Below are 16,742 nucleotides of genomic sequence, written 5' to 3'. Positions count from 1 at the left end.
GTGAGTGGTACTGGTCAGGGACGAGCATTCAACCTGAGGTGATGCAGGTAAGAGAAAAGGATTCATGCTCCAAGAATAATATTGTCTTTCTCTTTGTCATTCCCTCTTCTCTGATTCAGGGGGGCAGGGCCAGCAAATAATCTCATCAGGGGAAGTCACCTTGCCACTACAAGAACTCAGCATTTGTTATGAGCTGAATTGTGTCCCTTCAAAATCCATCTGTTGAAGTCCCAAACCCCAGTACCTCAGAACAGGACTATATTTGGAGGCAAGGCCTTTAAAGAGATGATTAAAATGAGGTCATTAGGGTAGGCCCCAAACCAACATGACCAGTGTTTGTATAAGAAGAGATTAGGGAAGACACACAAACACAGAGGGAAGACCATGTGAGGAAGTAAGGAAAAGGTGGTCATGTACAAGCCAAGGAGAGAGGCTTCAGAAGGAACCAACTCTGCCAAAACATCGATCTTGGACTTTCAGCCTCCAGAACTGTTAAGAAAATGAACTGTTGTTCAAAGTAGTAGTTCCCAACCTTTTTTGCACCAGGAACTGCTGCTCCTATGAGAATCTGATGCCTGATGATTTGCAGTGGAGCTGCGGCAGTGATGCTAGCGCCAGCGCTGGGGAGCAACTGCAAATGCAAATGAAGCTTTGCTCGCTTGTCCGCACTCACTTCCTGCTGTGTGGCCTGGTTCCTAACAGGCCACGGACTGGTACTGGTCCGAGGCCCGGGAGTTGGGGACCCCTGGTTTAAGATACTCAGTCTTTGGTCTTTGTTATGGCAGCCCAAGCAGACTAATACAGCATTAGAATGAAACAATGCTGAGGAAGGCCGAGAAGAGAGACAGAAGGAGCTGTTACTAGAGCCTATCCCTATCTCTGGACTTCCAGAAAAATCATAAGTATTGCTGTACATTTTCAACTACATTTGATTTGAGGTTTTCGGCTATTTGCAGTAGACAGTATCCTAACTGATATCCCTAAGCTTTCAAACACTTCACAACTCCCTAATTGAAACAAATGCTTCCTCTTACTCCTTCCCATCAGGAGACTTATGTCCTAGTTATTCCCAGTTCATACGCTGCCCTTCTCATCTCCATTCTTTTGCTCTATGCTTCCCTCTTCGCAGAGTGCACCCTTTCAGCCTACCTGTCTACCAGGACCACCCATTCTTCAAGGCACAATTCTCAGGCTCCTTTTCCCCTGCAGCTCCCAACACAATACTTTGCACATAGTAGCTGCTCAATAAACATATGAACCTTATATACTGCTCTAGATTTTTCTTCTGTGATATTTTTTTCTGCATGAATTTTTAACTACTATATGAGATTAGCCCACTATATTTACTATACAGATGCAAACAGATCACCAAAGAAAGACTGCTGTGTATCACCGCCCCCCCACCCCCCCGCCCAAAGGAGAAAAATGACATTTGGAGATTTTAAAATGTATTCTCAGAATGATTACAATATGTGTCTTTAAATTCCCTGGTAACCTTCCACCTGTTCAAGGTTATTTCAGGTTCCCAAAAGTTACTGTTGGAAATGAGATTCATAACCAAGGTGGTGGTTTTACTTTCTCATTAGTCGCTTACCTAAGAATCTGTCAAAAAGAACTGTAGTTATAAATGGGGGATAACAAGATGGCAAATGAAAAATTAATTAAGTAGAGAAACTACAGTTTATACTTAAACCACAATTCAATTCAAACATGTTATCAGCAGACACTCTATACCAAACAACAACAACAACAAAAAACCACACTCTCATAACCTTGATAACATCCATTTTTGTAAAGTTGCTTCTTATGGAACTTACCAGAAAAATATTAAAAATAAATCTTCTATTAAAATGAAATAATCAAAAACCCTACTCTGGAACATAGAAGATTTGATGACTCACCATGTAATATACCCCCAGAAAGCACCAGACTGTGGACAGGCCCCTACCAAGACACAGCTCCTTCTTGCATTTCACTGCCTCTCACTGGATAACTGCTAGTGGAAGCCTCTTTATTTCCTACTCGAAAGTTATTTCTGAGCACCGATCACTCTACCCGGCCCAGAACACTCAGCTAAGTCTCACCATCTGCAGCCCCTGACAGCTCTTTACTAGGGACACCAACAATGTCAGCACAAACTCTGGCTGAGTGGGACAGACAGCCAGTGCTATGAGCATCTAAGCGGGGAGGTCGGCTTGGATTAATGGAGGGGCCACCTCGTCAGGAGCCATGGCTAACACCCAGCACGGTCACTTTCAAGGGTGCACATGTCGTTGGAGATATCACACTCAGACCACTTTAAGTTCACTGCCTGTGCCCAAGGGGGAGGTCGACTCCAATCTGTTACTCATAACATAATGCTTATGTCTGGTTCTGGACTCTAGATCTGGTATCTGTGTCTCATGGGGGACTTCTTACTTAAAGTTGCTGAAAACCCTACCAAACCACTTCAGTGGGAACTAATTATGGAAAAGGCTAGTCTAATTTAGACATTTTGAACACAAATACCTTTTACATCCAAATAAATGTTTCCTTTTCAAGTAATTAACCATTATCCTAAACAGAGGTTCAAAGGACCTACTTCAATGAGTGACTAGATCATTAGCAACATTTATTTGTACATAAATATCCTAAGGCAGCTTTTCGTAATCTGTTTCCCTAGGTAGATCAAACGTGCCCACTGACACTTGGTTTGCACCATTTATGTGCTTAGCAAACCACTACTTCACAGAGGGCAGGGGACCCTGGCTGAGCCGTGGTAATTCCTAGCACTGTGGATCACCCCTGTGCAGCTCCTGAGCCTGCGCAACTCTCCCTCTGTGGGTTATGGAGAGGCCGCGGTCTCTCTAGGCTGAGTCCTGGCCATCTGTCGGGTGTGGTTAGGAAATACAATGAACTTTTATATTAGTCTAGACCAAGATTTCTCAAGCTTGGCACATTTTGAGCTACATCTTTCTTTGTTTGTGGGAGCTATCCTGTGCATTGCAGGATGTTTAGCAGCACCCCAGTCTCCACCCACTGGATGCCAGTAGCACCCCTCCCTCCTCAGCTGTGATAACCAAAAATGTTTCCAGACATCGCCAAATATCTCCTGGTGAAAATCATCCAGAGAACTTTTTTAAACAACTGATGCTTGAGTCCCACAGGTATTTGCAAAAGTTCCACAGGTAATTCTAAGTGCTCCAAACACCACCACTTCTGTTCCCAGTCCTAGATCAGACAGACAAGTTCAATAAGGAGCTTTCATTAGAAGAAAAGGCATTGTGACTTAGAGCTCTGAAAAAAGTACTCCATAGCTCATTATGATTTCAAGTTTTATCAGCTATTTCAGATAAATTATATCACTCTTCTTGTCTTCAATAACTCACTGAAATTTGACTTTATATCTGAGTTGACCTACATATCTGTCCTCTTCTTCCTATTCTTGTCATCCTAGCATAAGCTCACCTTACCTAGATGAGAGTGACAGCCCCTTCACCACCTCTTTACCTACACCACTCAAGAAGTGTTAATTAAGCATCTACTAGGTCCAGGTCCTGAAGATACGTAACTGGGCCAGGAGAGAGTGGTGGGGAACTGGAGTGGAGGAACAGAGAGTTGGGAAAGGCCTAAGGAAGATGACAGAATGACAGGAAGGGGAGGTAGACTCTGGGCTGAAGGAACATCATTTGCAAAGGTCAGTGTTGTTTGAGAAATGATCAGGAGCTAGAGCACAGGGTCCTTGTGCAGGCAAGATGGGGACAGCAGGACAAGCAAACAGTACAGATTATCAGGGACCTTGAAAATCTACCAACCAGGCGCAACTTCATCAGACAGTCCATGGAGAGCCATGAAGTTATTTGAAGCAGGGGAGTTAAAGAGCCACTCAGCTACAATTTAGGACCAAAACATTGGAACTTGAGGCAAGGGGTGGGGACAGATAAGATCAGAGACCAGGTGAGAACCCCAGTCCAGCGGGTAACCAAATACACAGGTCTAGGGCTTCAAGGAAATATCCAGGTTACAGATAAAGATCTGGGGCTGCTATACTCAGTGTGTGTGCTGGGACTCAGGTGTTAAGGGCTAATCTTGTCCTCCTCACCAGAAAAACCTTGTATGTTGAAGTCCTGACCCATAGTACCTCAAAATTTGGAGATGTGATCTACAAAGGTGAACAACTTAAAATGAGGTCATTAGGGTGGACCCTAATCCAATAGGACTGCTGTCCTTGTAAGAAAAGAATAGGACACAGACAAACACAGAGGGAAGACCAACTGAGGACACAGGGAAAGGGCAGCATCCACAAGCCAAGGAGGGATGCGTCAGAAGGAACAAATCCTGCTGACATCTTGATCTTGGACTTTTAGTTTCCAGAACTGTGAGAAAATAAATTTCTGTTGTTTAAGCCCCCAAGTCTGTGGTACTTGTTTCAGCAGCCCAAGCTAACTGATACACCTGGAAGCTAACTAGCTTAAGCAGGTGAGTGAGTGAAAGGATTCACAAAGGAGACTGGGAGAAGAGGAGCAGACATGGAGGCAGAAGGAAAATCAAGAGAAAACAGCACTCACCCTGTCACAAGGAGAGAGTGTTGAGGACTTCACAGTCACTGCCAAGGCCACAGAGAGGCCAATGGAAATCTCTGAAGCGGTCATGAGGGACCTGACATCAAGCAAGCCTGACACTATCTGGGGTACAGAGACCATGTGGCTTGGGCAAGGCAGGGACACTGGGCACCGCTGGTGGTTCCCAGGAGCACAAACAGAAAAGGAAAGGGCAGCTGCCTCTTCCTCTCAATTTGTGAGGGGGCTTGTTGAGGTGGTTTTCAAGAAGGCCCAGGTGGAGGCTAGAGAGGCAGAGGCTGAGGTCTGCTGCGTGTGTCCTGAGGATAACAGCATGGATGGCACCGAGCACTGAAACAGACATAAGCCTAGGGCTGGAGCATTTCCCTCCTGGATCTCTTCTGTCATTTATCTGTTTACAAACCTCAGACACTTCATTGTCTACTGGGTGAAAAATTAAACTGATCCCTAGGAACTGACTTTAGGGACCTGTGAAATTGGGTCCCAGGTCTTCCTCCATATTCCTGCATCTTGCATTCGTCCCTTCCCAGCATTTGTCAGCTCCTCAGCAGAAGATGCCCTTTCCCCACCCTTCCCAGCTATCCAAACCCCAGCATTCCTTTGGGCTGGCTCACATGCCATAGCACCCTGGCCTCCCTGCACGCCTGGATGGTGGGCACCCCTTGGACCCATGCATATACCCCAACTGCCCTGCCTGCCTGTGGGGACTTCTGCACCCCATGCCCTCAGCTTCCAGCCTTGCACTAGTCACAGCTCACCCCTCACACCCTCCTCCCAGCTCATCCTACACTGTGCCTGGAATCCAAATGTCTGAGCTATACCACTAGCTCCTTCTCCAGAGCAGAGACGACCTTCTTTCCAACCGTGTCACCTACCAAGGGCAGAAGAGAAGGTATGCCGAAAAGCAGATGCTCTAAGAGAAAAACGAGGGGCAAGCACTACACAGGTGGCTGCAGAAATCACCTCTGACAGAGGAGGGAAGAAATGGAGAGGTTGTATGTAACTGTCTTCAAAAAGTAGGACAACACTACGTCCACAGCAGCATTATTCACAACAGCCAAAAGAGGTGGAAGCAACCTAAGTGTCCATTGATGAATAAATGAACAAAATGTGGTATACACATACAATATACACATACAAAATGTGGTATACACATACAATATTGTTCTGACATGCTACAACATGGATGAACCTTGAAGATATTATGCTAAGTGAAATAACCCAGACACAAAAGAACAAATACTGTATGATTCCACTTATAAGACGTTCTTAGAGCAGTCAAATTCATAGAGAAAAAAGTAGAATGGTGGCTTCCAGAGCCTGGGGAATGGGGAGTTCAGAGGTTCAATCTGGAAAGATGAAAAAGTTCTGGAGATGGATGGTGGTGATGGTTGCACAGCAATATGAATGTACTTAATGCCACTGAACTATACACTTAAAAATGGTTAAGATGGTAAATTTTGTGTTAGGTGTATTTCATCGCAATTTTAAAAGTTATTTAAGTAGGGCAAAAAATCCTGTTTACTGCAAGTGCTCATGTATATCCGAGAACAGTGGAATTCTTCAGTATGTAACAATCAAGGGTGCCCAATTTGTAAAGCATCTTTTAATCTAATCTGAGAGGAAACACACTGTAGTGCAAATTACGATGCTGAGTGCATAACCCATCCATAATTTAATATGACTACTAGGATGCTTGTGGCTATTTCATGCCAGTATATATCCTTAGCATTTATTCTTTAAATGATACTATGAAATAAAGTGTTACCTAGCAGAATTAAATTATGTAAAGGACTGACCCTCCTTCCCACTTAGAAAAAAGCTGATAAACACTTAACTGGCATTCCTAATGACTTAACATTCTTTACCACACATTCCTATGACTCAGCTCTTTGGTTCACTGCTCAGAAAAATAAACCAACTGTCCAGCTTCAGGAGCAGTGTTTTCAGATGTAAGAAGGTGCCCTGGTTCCTTCATGCTGTTGCACACCTTGAGCTAACTAAGTACCTAAAACAAAATTGGTTAGGCCTTTGTCAAGCTATTCTCTGGGAACAACAGGCCCGTAAAAAGTATATGTCACTTTTACTGCAAGAAACCTAGAAAAAGAAATAAAACACAACAAAGGAGTAGAGAAGCAGAAGAGATATTGAAAAGTTAGGAAAAAAGAATTGGAAAGTTTCAGGAACGTTTGCTTAGCTTTGTAGTGGTAACAATCAGCTTTCTGAAAGATGGCAGGCTGGAGGTCACTAGAAGCAGTGCCCAGCTCAGAAAGGGCCCCACATTTGGCTTAATTCTTAATAATTTTTGAACAAGGGGCTCTGCATTTTCATTTTTCACTGGGCCCCACAAGTTATGTAGCTGGTCTTGACTAGAAGAAAGGTTTGGAAAAACAGAGAGACTCACCTTGTGTGGGGCAGGGGTGGTGGATAATTTGCAAAACTGTTTCAGTGACTGCCCAAGGGCTTGTTCCAAGCTCCCTCAGTGATCTGGAGCGAATGATTAAGGCCATCTATAACTATTTCTAGAATATAAGCCTCAGGAGGGGTATTCTTGCCAATTCTATACTAAACTTAAACAGCTTAAGCAGCTAGGTAAGTTACATCCTGAGTGCTTGGGAAGAAAAAGAATACTTTGTTTAAAGCATTTAATAGTCAAATCATTAATATTCAATAATTCCCAATTAACTACCAAAAAGAGCCTAACCCCTTCTACACCAATGAAGAAAAGCTACTACCAGCCCGTTCCATGGATTGAAGGAGCTGCCCACACACATGTACACACAGCCCTGAGTAACCCAACCCATTGCTCTAAAGCTTGCCTTTCCCTACCCGAGCCCAAGCTGGAAATCAGATTCACATCCAGGAATCTGGAGTTAGACAGAGGAATACAGGCAGTTGTGCTGGCCATTGCTTGATCAGGGGCCAGGTGAGCAAAAGCAGAGGGCAAAGCCAGTCTGAAGGGGGAACAAAGCTGACTTCTGGAGAGGGGGATGAGAGCATGTGTGGTTTCTGAAAGAACCATGGTGGCAGCAGGCCTCCTGAGAGATACCCCACCCTCACCAACATTTTCTGGTCTCAGATCCCACCCTGAGCCATCCCTGCTTCCTTTGAATAAATTTTTCATTTCGTTAATGTAATTTGAAATTTGTTTTCTTGCAACCAAAAGTCATAAGAGAGGTTTGATGAAGTATAATACTATGCAAATGGATGGCCTAGAGGGCCCCCTGGCAGTGTTCTATTACAGTAACGATTTATTTTAGGGGAAATCCACTTCAATCAATCAATAGCCACTGCCCCCCGCTTTCCTAGAAAAGTGGGCTTTGTCAATTTGTGGGTCACCTGTTGGGAGGGAGGTCTGCCCATGTATAACGACCAGCACTGAGTAAATGCTGAGCAAATGAAAGAGCAAAACTACTAAATCCCAACTCAAAGAAGATCACAGTCTATGGACTACTAAGGTCAGGGTCTATGTTCTCCCACGGAAACTCAGTGAGGATAAACACTCCAGGAGGGACAGGGCAGCTCTACAGGTGGGCCCTTGGCCCTCAAATTCTCTCAGATCTCTGCTGTCACAGCTCAAGGTTACCATCAACTCTCTAATTGCATTTTCTCTCTGATCCCTTTCTCACCCGGCACAGTTAACCCAGACTTCTATACACATTGAGAACTCCCATCTTCAGGGTCATGGAAAATCCTTTCCTTTTCAGATCCCCTTTGAGCCCTGTGGCTGGTGACCTGTTTCGTTTGCAGATTAGAGCTCTGAAAACAAACAACCCCCTTAGAGTCTTTCAGATCAAGCATCTTAAAGGCACACCTGGCTCCCATGCCATCAGAGCCTTCCTGGGGAAGGAGCTCCCAAGGAATAACCACCCTTCCAGGTGTGGCCTATCAGCTCCTCTCCACCTAAGCATTTCTCAGATGACTTATTCAGCTAGCTCTTACCCCACAGGTGGTGGAAGAAGGATGAGATTTCCCAGGTGCCTCCTGTCAGCCATGTGCCTGGAAAGAGGGCAGTGGGCTCTCCCCAGATGTTCTCATTCCAACCTCAGGACAGCCTTCAAGGTAAGGCGAGCAGTGACTCACTTTACTGATGAAGTTCCTGGGCATAAGCGGCATAGTCAAGATTTGGACCCACATCTACCAAATTAAAAACTCCCACTCTTTTCATAACTCAAGTTCAGGTGAGCTCTCAGACATTTATGGTGAAGACATTGCGGGCAAAAGACCAGTAAGACACACCTCCAGTGGGGGATGGACAGACACCAATCTGGTCACTATACAGTGAGTGCTATGACAAAGGGACAGCTGGGTGCTGGGAAGACCGGAGGGGGACTGATCTGATCTGAAGGATGAACAGGGATGACCTGGCTGAAGGAAGGATGAAAGGGTGTTCCACACAAGTGAGCAATAAAGGCAGAAGGTGTAGAAATAGAGAAATCTGTCCAGCGAGGTGGTTTGCACAAGCCCACGCTCACAAAGCAACAGTATAACCAAGCACACCTCAACTTGCAGTAATCAACGCGTAGAGTTATGATCATCCTCGGGCAGGAGACCATCTCTGATAGACCAGTTAAAGAGTTCAACCCAAAGAGAAAGAGCAGGAGCCCAGCCAGTGCTTCCTGAACCCTCTCCCCTGGTAGGGGTCACTCCAGGGTAGAGGCAAGAATGCCCTGCAGGGTGCAGAGAACTGGATTCTAACTCTAATTCTAGAGGGGCTTTGGACAAGTCAGCGACCCTCCCCCACTCCAACCCTCAGTCTTCTCATCTATGAACTTAAGACTCTAGACTAGAAGACATTATATGTTGGCTGTGACCAGGATGATTTTTTACCTACACTCGGTATTTGGCAAAGTAAAGCTCATCGAATGGAAATTATAGACCTATGATTTCTCATATCGAGGTCTTTCAGCCTTGTGGAAATTTAAGTAGCATCCTCCCCTTTTGAGCAGGAGAGCAACTGAAAACACTCGAGCATTCCAACCGTTGGAGCTGTTTCCTGTCAATAGCCCTGGGAATAGGCTCCAGACCCACTTGCCCAAAGTTTGGTCTGTACCTACAGCTCCAGCATGATTTTCCACAGCTTCTCCTCAGGAGCTCTCCTTGGGCCAGTTACTTTCCTTTCGACAGCATAAACAGTCCCGGTTTCCCATGGAACGTTTGGTCAGGCTGCCTTTACCCCCTCAAAGGTCTCCGCCTTCCCCTTTGCCTACCCACAGAGCCCCAAGTCTCCACTGCAGGCACAGGGCTTGGTCCTAGGCCCTGTTCTCACCCCACACACTCTCCCTTGCCACCCTTCATTCCTACCTCATCCCCTCAATTGGCTGAGTTTATCTCATGGCTTACTATCTTAACTTTATAAGCCATTCCCTCTCCATGTTACAAGCTACACTGCCTGCTATCAATTCCAGGCTCCTAGATGACACAGGGCCCTTGCAGATGCTGCTTCCTCTCTCTGGAACTCTCTCTCATATTGCTCTTTCTCCTACTCAAACCTCAGATCGCAGATGTCAGCTTCGCTCAGAGACTAGTCAGTCCAGGCCAGGCTCCTTGTTCTAGTCTCTCATTTCCCTTTCTTTCCACACCATTTAACTCAGTTCGTAATTAAAAGGTTATTATTCAATTTGTTAAGGTGTGTCTCCTTCATTAATCTATAAACTCTGTGAGTTGAGCTATTTCCACCTACCCCTAATACACAGCACCATGCTTGCCTCAGAATAGGCATTCATATCTATGAAAGGAAGGAGGGATTGAAGAAAAAGGTTTACAAAAAAAAGTAAAAGGAAAAGAATGGCTCAGGATCATGCTCAGTGGAGTGACAACTGCTTAACAACTGGCTTTCCGAAGAAAAAAAATAAAACCCTGTTGTGCCAGTTTCCATGGTGTAAATGCTCCCGCCATGGCCAATTCCAAGCCACCAATGTGACATTCCTGAATGTGCAGCTTCATAGAGATGTGCACATTGGCGCAGTCAGCGGAAGCCAGTCTGGTGCTAGCACACCGCTGGTTTGTGGAAACGCCAAGACTGACATCCAAAGTCCAACATGTTTTTAAATGACATTAACTTTTGATTCAATCCTACCTTGGGCTAATGGCCAAAATGAATTAAGATTTGCAAATAATGCTGAAGGCAAAAAAGAAGAGAGAAAAGAAAAGAAAAAGAAAAAAGATGTTCTGCAGCTAGTCCAAAACAAGATGAAGGGAAAGTGAGACCCACTGCCTCGGGACAAGTGCTGTCTCCTAAAAGGTGATGGAAAGAGCTGCTCAACAACTTTATCTTCCAGTCTTTCTGTCAGGACTATCAACAAATTCATTGTTTTAGGACACTGGTATGAGCAAGTCAAAGCCTGCATGAAATGCTGGTTATATCCACTGACCTAATACTTATTTCCCTTTCTAGCAATTCATTCTAATAGTTCAATAAAACCAAAAATGATCCCTGCAACACCAAATTAAACAGGTATTGAGATCATAAAACTATTAGAAGAAAACATGGATTTTTCCCTTAATATTTCAAGATTATGGAAGCCCTAATAGTAACACAAAACCCAGAAACCATAAAAGAAAAAGATTCATTTGACTCTATCCAGACCAAAAGTTTCTGCCTAACAAAAGCACCATAAACAGAATCGAAAGATAAATAACCGAGAAAACAATATTTACTAGACATCCAGAAGGGTTCATTTACTTTATGCATAAAATACTTCTACAAATCAGTAAGAAAATAAAGCTCCCCCAACATTCACACACACAAAGGCAAAGGACATGGAGAAAAAGTTCAAAGAAAACACAATGGCTCAATTTCAGGGAGATGTTTAACCCCCTCATAAAAAGAGAAATGCATATCATAACAATAATGAAATATAACTTCTCACATATCGAATGAGGAGACATTTAAAAGTATGGTTAACTCCCTGGTTCAGGGAGGGTATGGAGAAGGAACAGGACCTCACAAATTACTGATAGAAGTGTAAATTGGTAACAAGATCTCTGTAGAGAGCCCTTTGACCACATCTATCATAATAAAAATGCAGTCTGACCCTCCTCTTCTAAGAAAGTCATGTGTTCCAGGATTTCATTACATACTGTTTAATAGCAAAGACTGAAAACAACCTAAATGCCCCCTTAGTAGGTGACTAGTTGAATAAATTATGGCCCAGTCTTATAATGGAATACTGTGCCAACAGAAAAGAATGAGGGTTTCTCTATGTATTAATATGCATCCATCTCCGATATAGCAGGGGGAAAAAGGGTATAGAACAGTGTATATGTTATTGTTTGTGAGAGAAAAATATATCAATGAAAATATACTTAGAATATTCCTAGAAGGATAAGTAAGAAACAGGTAACCATGGTTGCTTCTGAAGAGAGAAACCTGAGGCAGAGATGGCAAAAACATGTCTGCTTTCTGTCCCATGTGCATGCATTATTTATTACAGTCAATTTCTAAAAAATAGATATGCATAAAGATGTTCACTGTTGTGTTGTATATACTAGACAAAATAAAACACTAGAATGATCTAACAGTAGGTCATTTACTATTGTAATACTTTTAAAATATTACTATTGCAATGAAATTGTAATTATTTTTAATCCTAATTAAATTATACTGAGTCACTTTAAATAATTTTTAGTCTTGAGTACCAGGAAAAGAATATAAATTACTTTTCAGGATATTTAAACAACTCTCCGGTGTCTTTACAGGATAAAAGCCAGCAATCTTTGAGAATTCATGGAGAATAGAAAAATATCAGAAGACTGGATAGATGAGCATCTCAAACTTCCTATACAGAAAAAGAATGGAGCTTAGAAAGTTTAGATGACATTGATCTTTGGCAAAATTCTAGGGATTATCCGAGGAAGTGGTGAGCAAAACAGTGCAGAATAAACTATGCAAGTTGTTAAGAGAAATATTTTAAAATAAGCAGAGTTGTGGTTTCTTAAGCTGGACTAAAATCCCATAAGTACCTGAGACTCTGGGCTGCACAAGGAATGCTGGCATGGGACGGGGAAACCAGGTGAGAAGGGCTCCTGACCCACTGGCCTCAGTTCCCCCAGAGCTGCCCTCTAAGTGACTGTGCAGGAATTTATTCGGTTCTTTTTTTCAGGAAGGCACTGACAATATCTTTCAACATGTCTGGGAGATAAAATACAGCGCTATAAATGTCATCAGGAAGTTGAACACCAGGCTCTTGTACAGAACACCTGGCCCACTCAAGTGTGTGACAACTGATTTAAACTCCAAGATAATGCTCAGTGTTCACACTGGCCTTGGATTACTCAACATTCTTAATAAAAGGAAATATATGTGAAAATGTTTTGAAAAGTTTATAGGGCCACACAAAAGAAAGTTGGCATTATGATTATTATTTTGAATGCACTGCAAATTCTAGAACAGATAAAAAATACCAAGGACCAAGGCAAAAATAGAAAGATAAAAAGATCCTAATAGGAGAGATCTAATAACCTCAAACTATTAAGATGAAACCTATATCATGCACCATGTCACACAAGGGTAGGCTGAGAAAGCCCTGACATAGCACGATCCCATACAGGTTTGGCGACCATGGTCTCAAGATAATTAGAAGCATGTCATGTCTACTAAAAGCCTTAATGCATCAACTGTAGGCTCTGTTCATGGACACAGTGTCCATCCTTCTTCTTTTCTCTTTAGATGACACAGGGCCTGCCAAGTTGCATGTATTCTGGGTGCCATGCTTAAGAGACACACATGTCAAGTGGAGCAATCAGTATGGCATATTTTGTCATATATGGAAATGAGTGAAGGAGCTGGCGATTTCTTAGCCAGGAAAGAAACTACATACTTGGACATCCTCAAGCATCTGAACATGTATTTTATGAAAGAAAAAGAATAATTCAGAGGAACAAGATGCACAAGTAAGCATGAGATGACCCAAGTTATAGTCACCAAAAAACATGCCTCTCTGCAAGGAAGAGCAACTATGGAGTAGGCTGCCTGGTTAATGGGGGGTCCCTTCCCATTATGGATGGGATATCCATGCCAGGGATCTCATTCAGGAGGGGAGAGAGGTTTGTCAGCCTCAAGATCCCTTTTAACTATAATAACCCAGGATTCTAACTGGCTTGACAGTTTCATGTGTGTAGGTGCTATTGTAGCATATACAATAGGCTATATAATACATAATATAAGACAGATAATATATATCAATAACATATTTAATATACCATATAATAAATATGATACAATATAACATAATACAATATAATACATGTTTCACATTTCTTCTGTATCCCCCTTCGCACCTAACACCTAAGGATAGAATAGGGTGTATATTGTAGGGGCACATATGTGCTGAAGGAAGTCTAATGATACAGACATTTTGTGGGAAGATCGTGGTATAGAGTTGGGAAAGAACTTTCATCTCCTGCTCACAAAAGGGACAGGCACCTGATCTCTAGAATTCAGCACCTATTGCAGTATAAATTCATATTTGTACATCTAATCGTGTATCCAATGTGCACAGCCAGCAGAGGAGAAAGTCTGCCTTAGCACATACCGAAAATGTGCTTAAAAAGCTCTCTAAAGCATTTGTTATGGAACAGAACACTGTGGAAAGACAGTCCTTTATTTAGATCTTATTTGTGCATGAAAATCGATATGTCCTTTCCAGTCCTTATCTTACAAGAAAATGTGTCTCTAACTATTGTCCCAAAGTCTTCTCCTCCCAGTGTTGCCTTGTCAGCTATATGTAACTATGACTTATCTAGCACCCCCAAAACATACTGCACACATCAAGTGTTAATTTAGGAAAACTGTCCAGCTCTCCAATATGTCTGCACAGCCTGTTTTCAAGAACTATTCTAGTTCTCGCCTCCCACCATCCATGGCAGAGTGTGAATAGCTTGTTTCTGGGTCTCTACCATAAGACAATGATGCTCTATCCCACTTCCTATCTTTTAAGTTCACCTTTCCTCTGCCTCCAGGACAGAATATCTTCTACTACATACAGTTGCTTTGATCTATACTATTCCTCCTCTACTTTAAAAAGGGGTTTAAAGTATTTGAAAATGTTGCCAAATCCTTACTTTCACATAAATATAAAGAGTATTAAAACAGTCACTGGCATCATTGTTCTTAATTTTTCCATTCTGGTAAACAAAAAACAAATACTGCCCTCCATGGCTGGAAAACAGAGTCACAGAAATAACTTTGGGAAGGCCAGCCTGATGGGGGTGGGGGGCCAGTGGTTTGAGGTGAACTAAGCTGGAAGGACCTTCCCCATTAACAGCTAATCCAGACAGTTCCCACAGGACAGATCATTTCTTGCCAGGTTGGTACAAGATTAAAACAAGGTTTGCGATGATGTAAGAGTTTTATCTTACACATTCATGAGCTACAACTGTTTACTAACATGCATTTTGGGCGAAAAAAATACATGCACACTGAGTATCATGAACTGTTAAATTTCAGTCTCACGTTTAAACAAGGCAGTTTAAAACTCTGCCCAGAACTGCCCATAAGGGGAAGTGGTCTACATTTACTTTGAAATGCAAATTACTACAAATTTCTTAACAAACTAGCATACAATATCTCTTACATGTTAAAAAAAATCCAGAAAATTATAGATGTCTTGGACACTGATTTTCTAACATTGCCCATTTTCCATTTTTATGCTGGCCACACATCTCTCACCAAACATTCCAGTTCACATTCACACAATGCAATACTTCTGCTAGAGGGGCTTCACTGGACTAAGAGCAAGTGGGAAGCTCAACTAAACCAAGGTCTCAGTGCCTCAGACAGAAGCAGCTGCTATGTAAGAGCAGTGGTGGTCTCGAAATACTAAACACATTCTCAGTGTCCTTCCTACACTCCAGTGATATTTACTATAGCCCTGAGAAAACCCTGGAGAGAACACTGGTGTGGCAAAGTCTAAAGCTAAATAAGCTCCTCTTTGGAGAGGACTGAGCCTGGGGAGGGAGAAAAGGGAATTTTCAAAAGCTCTTTGCTTCTCTGGCTAAACTTCGGTTCCTTAGTTGGCTTTAGTCTGTTTCCAAACCAAGCTGGGGAAAAGCTGAGGTCTGCCAGAAAGAACATCTGGGATTAGGGCACTATTCTCATAGATAGATATTTCTTTGTGGAAGACATAGAGACAACTAGCAAGGCAGAAGAGCAAAGACCTACCAGCAAACCTTGAATGAGGTGGGTCCTCCAAAGCTGACTTGGTGACAGACAGGTCAGCGGCCTTACCTTCCATCCGCCACCCCCGCCACCACTACCCTAATGAGGGTGACAGCTTCCATCCGCCACCCCTACCCTAATGAGGCTGACAGCTCTAAGGGTGGGAGAAGGAAGCTCGAGTCTTTTTAGGGGGAGGGATGCTCTTTCGCTATGAATACTGGGACAAGAGTTTGGGTGCAAACTAGGAAAGACCATGGTGCCCCTTAGAGTTGGGAGGCAGTGTCACTGCGGAGAACAGCAAAAAGCTCTCTCTTCACACCCAAGTAAATGCATTTCGTTTGGGGGACTGAAGGCGATTAAGCCGAGTACACACAGGCTAGCATCACTTTAGGGACTTCTATTCTCGGCTTCCTCGGGCTTGGACCTCGGTTTGCATGGAGAGAGACTGAGGGAAGAATGGAAACCTACGAGTTGAAAAGGGCTCAGGAGAAGGACGTGGGGCTGGAGCTGGTAGCGGGCCTTACCTTGCTGACCACGTTTTGGAGGAGGCCTGTGCGGATGCCATAGTCCCACGCGTGGCAGTCGCAGTTGGAGGTGTTGTCCCCCTTGTCCGGAGGGGGCGAGAGGGTTGGCGTGTCGCCCCTCTCCGCGCCGCTGCTGTTGCTAAGGTTGCCCACGGTCCCCCAGGCGGCAGTGGAGAAGGGGGTGGTCGGGGGGCTGGTCCAGTTGGCCACGTCGCTAGCTCCCCACCGACTGGTGGCAGTGACCCCAGCCAGCTCAGCGCCTTTGCCGGCCTCGCGACACCAGAAGTTCGGCTGGTCCAAGAGAAAGGAGTCCGAGAATTGGCTGAAACCGATGAATAACGCTGGGATCCAGGTGAGCAACACGAGGGTCTTCTGGTAGCCCCCGCCAAGGCCCCCGAGAAAGGGCAGTACCGACCCGTCGTAGTCCAGCAACAAGAGGCTTGGGGCCGCCGCCGCCGAGCAGCAGCTCGGGTGCGGGCCTCCGCCGGAGGGATGCGG

General features: G+C 43.9%; 1 protein-coding gene and 1 long non-coding RNA gene across 4 annotated transcripts in view; one reads left to right on the top strand and one right to left on the bottom strand.

Annotated features, from left to right (window-relative positions):
* Positions 1 to 16,422, bottom strand: part of SLC22A23 (solute carrier family 22 member 23) — a 179,678-nt gene extending 163,256 nt beyond the window's left edge. For both annotated transcript variants that reach the window (XM_023534652.1, XM_023534651.1), the window contains exon 1: positions 16,245 to 16,422. In XM_023534652.1, coding sequence (XP_023390420.1) covers positions 16,245 to 16,285 — 41 coding nt within the window. In that variant the 5' untranslated portion in view covers positions 16,286 to 16,422. The remainder of the gene's footprint in view (positions 1 to 16,244) is intronic.
* A 19-nt stretch (positions 16,423 to 16,441) lies between these two features.
* The window catches only part of LOC111744194, a 44,045-nt gene continuing 43,744 nt past the window's right edge, over positions 16,442 to 16,742 (top strand). Inside the window, exon 1 of one of the 2 annotated variants that reach the window (XR_002782046.1) lies at positions 16,442 to 16,596. This is a non-coding gene — a long non-coding RNA (uncharacterized LOC111744194). The remainder of the gene's footprint in view (positions 16,597 to 16,742) is intronic. The other variant, XR_002782047.1, reaches the window with a different exon arrangement.

The sequence above is a fragment of the Pteropus vampyrus genome, unplaced genomic scaffold (assembly GCF_000151845.1).
Source record: "Pteropus vampyrus isolate Shadow unplaced genomic scaffold, Pvam_2.0 Scaffold129, whole genome shotgun sequence".
Taxonomy (NCBI): Eukaryota; Metazoa; Chordata; class Mammalia; order Chiroptera; family Pteropodidae; genus Pteropus; species Pteropus vampyrus.
This window is presented reverse-complemented; position numbering and strand designations above follow the sequence as displayed.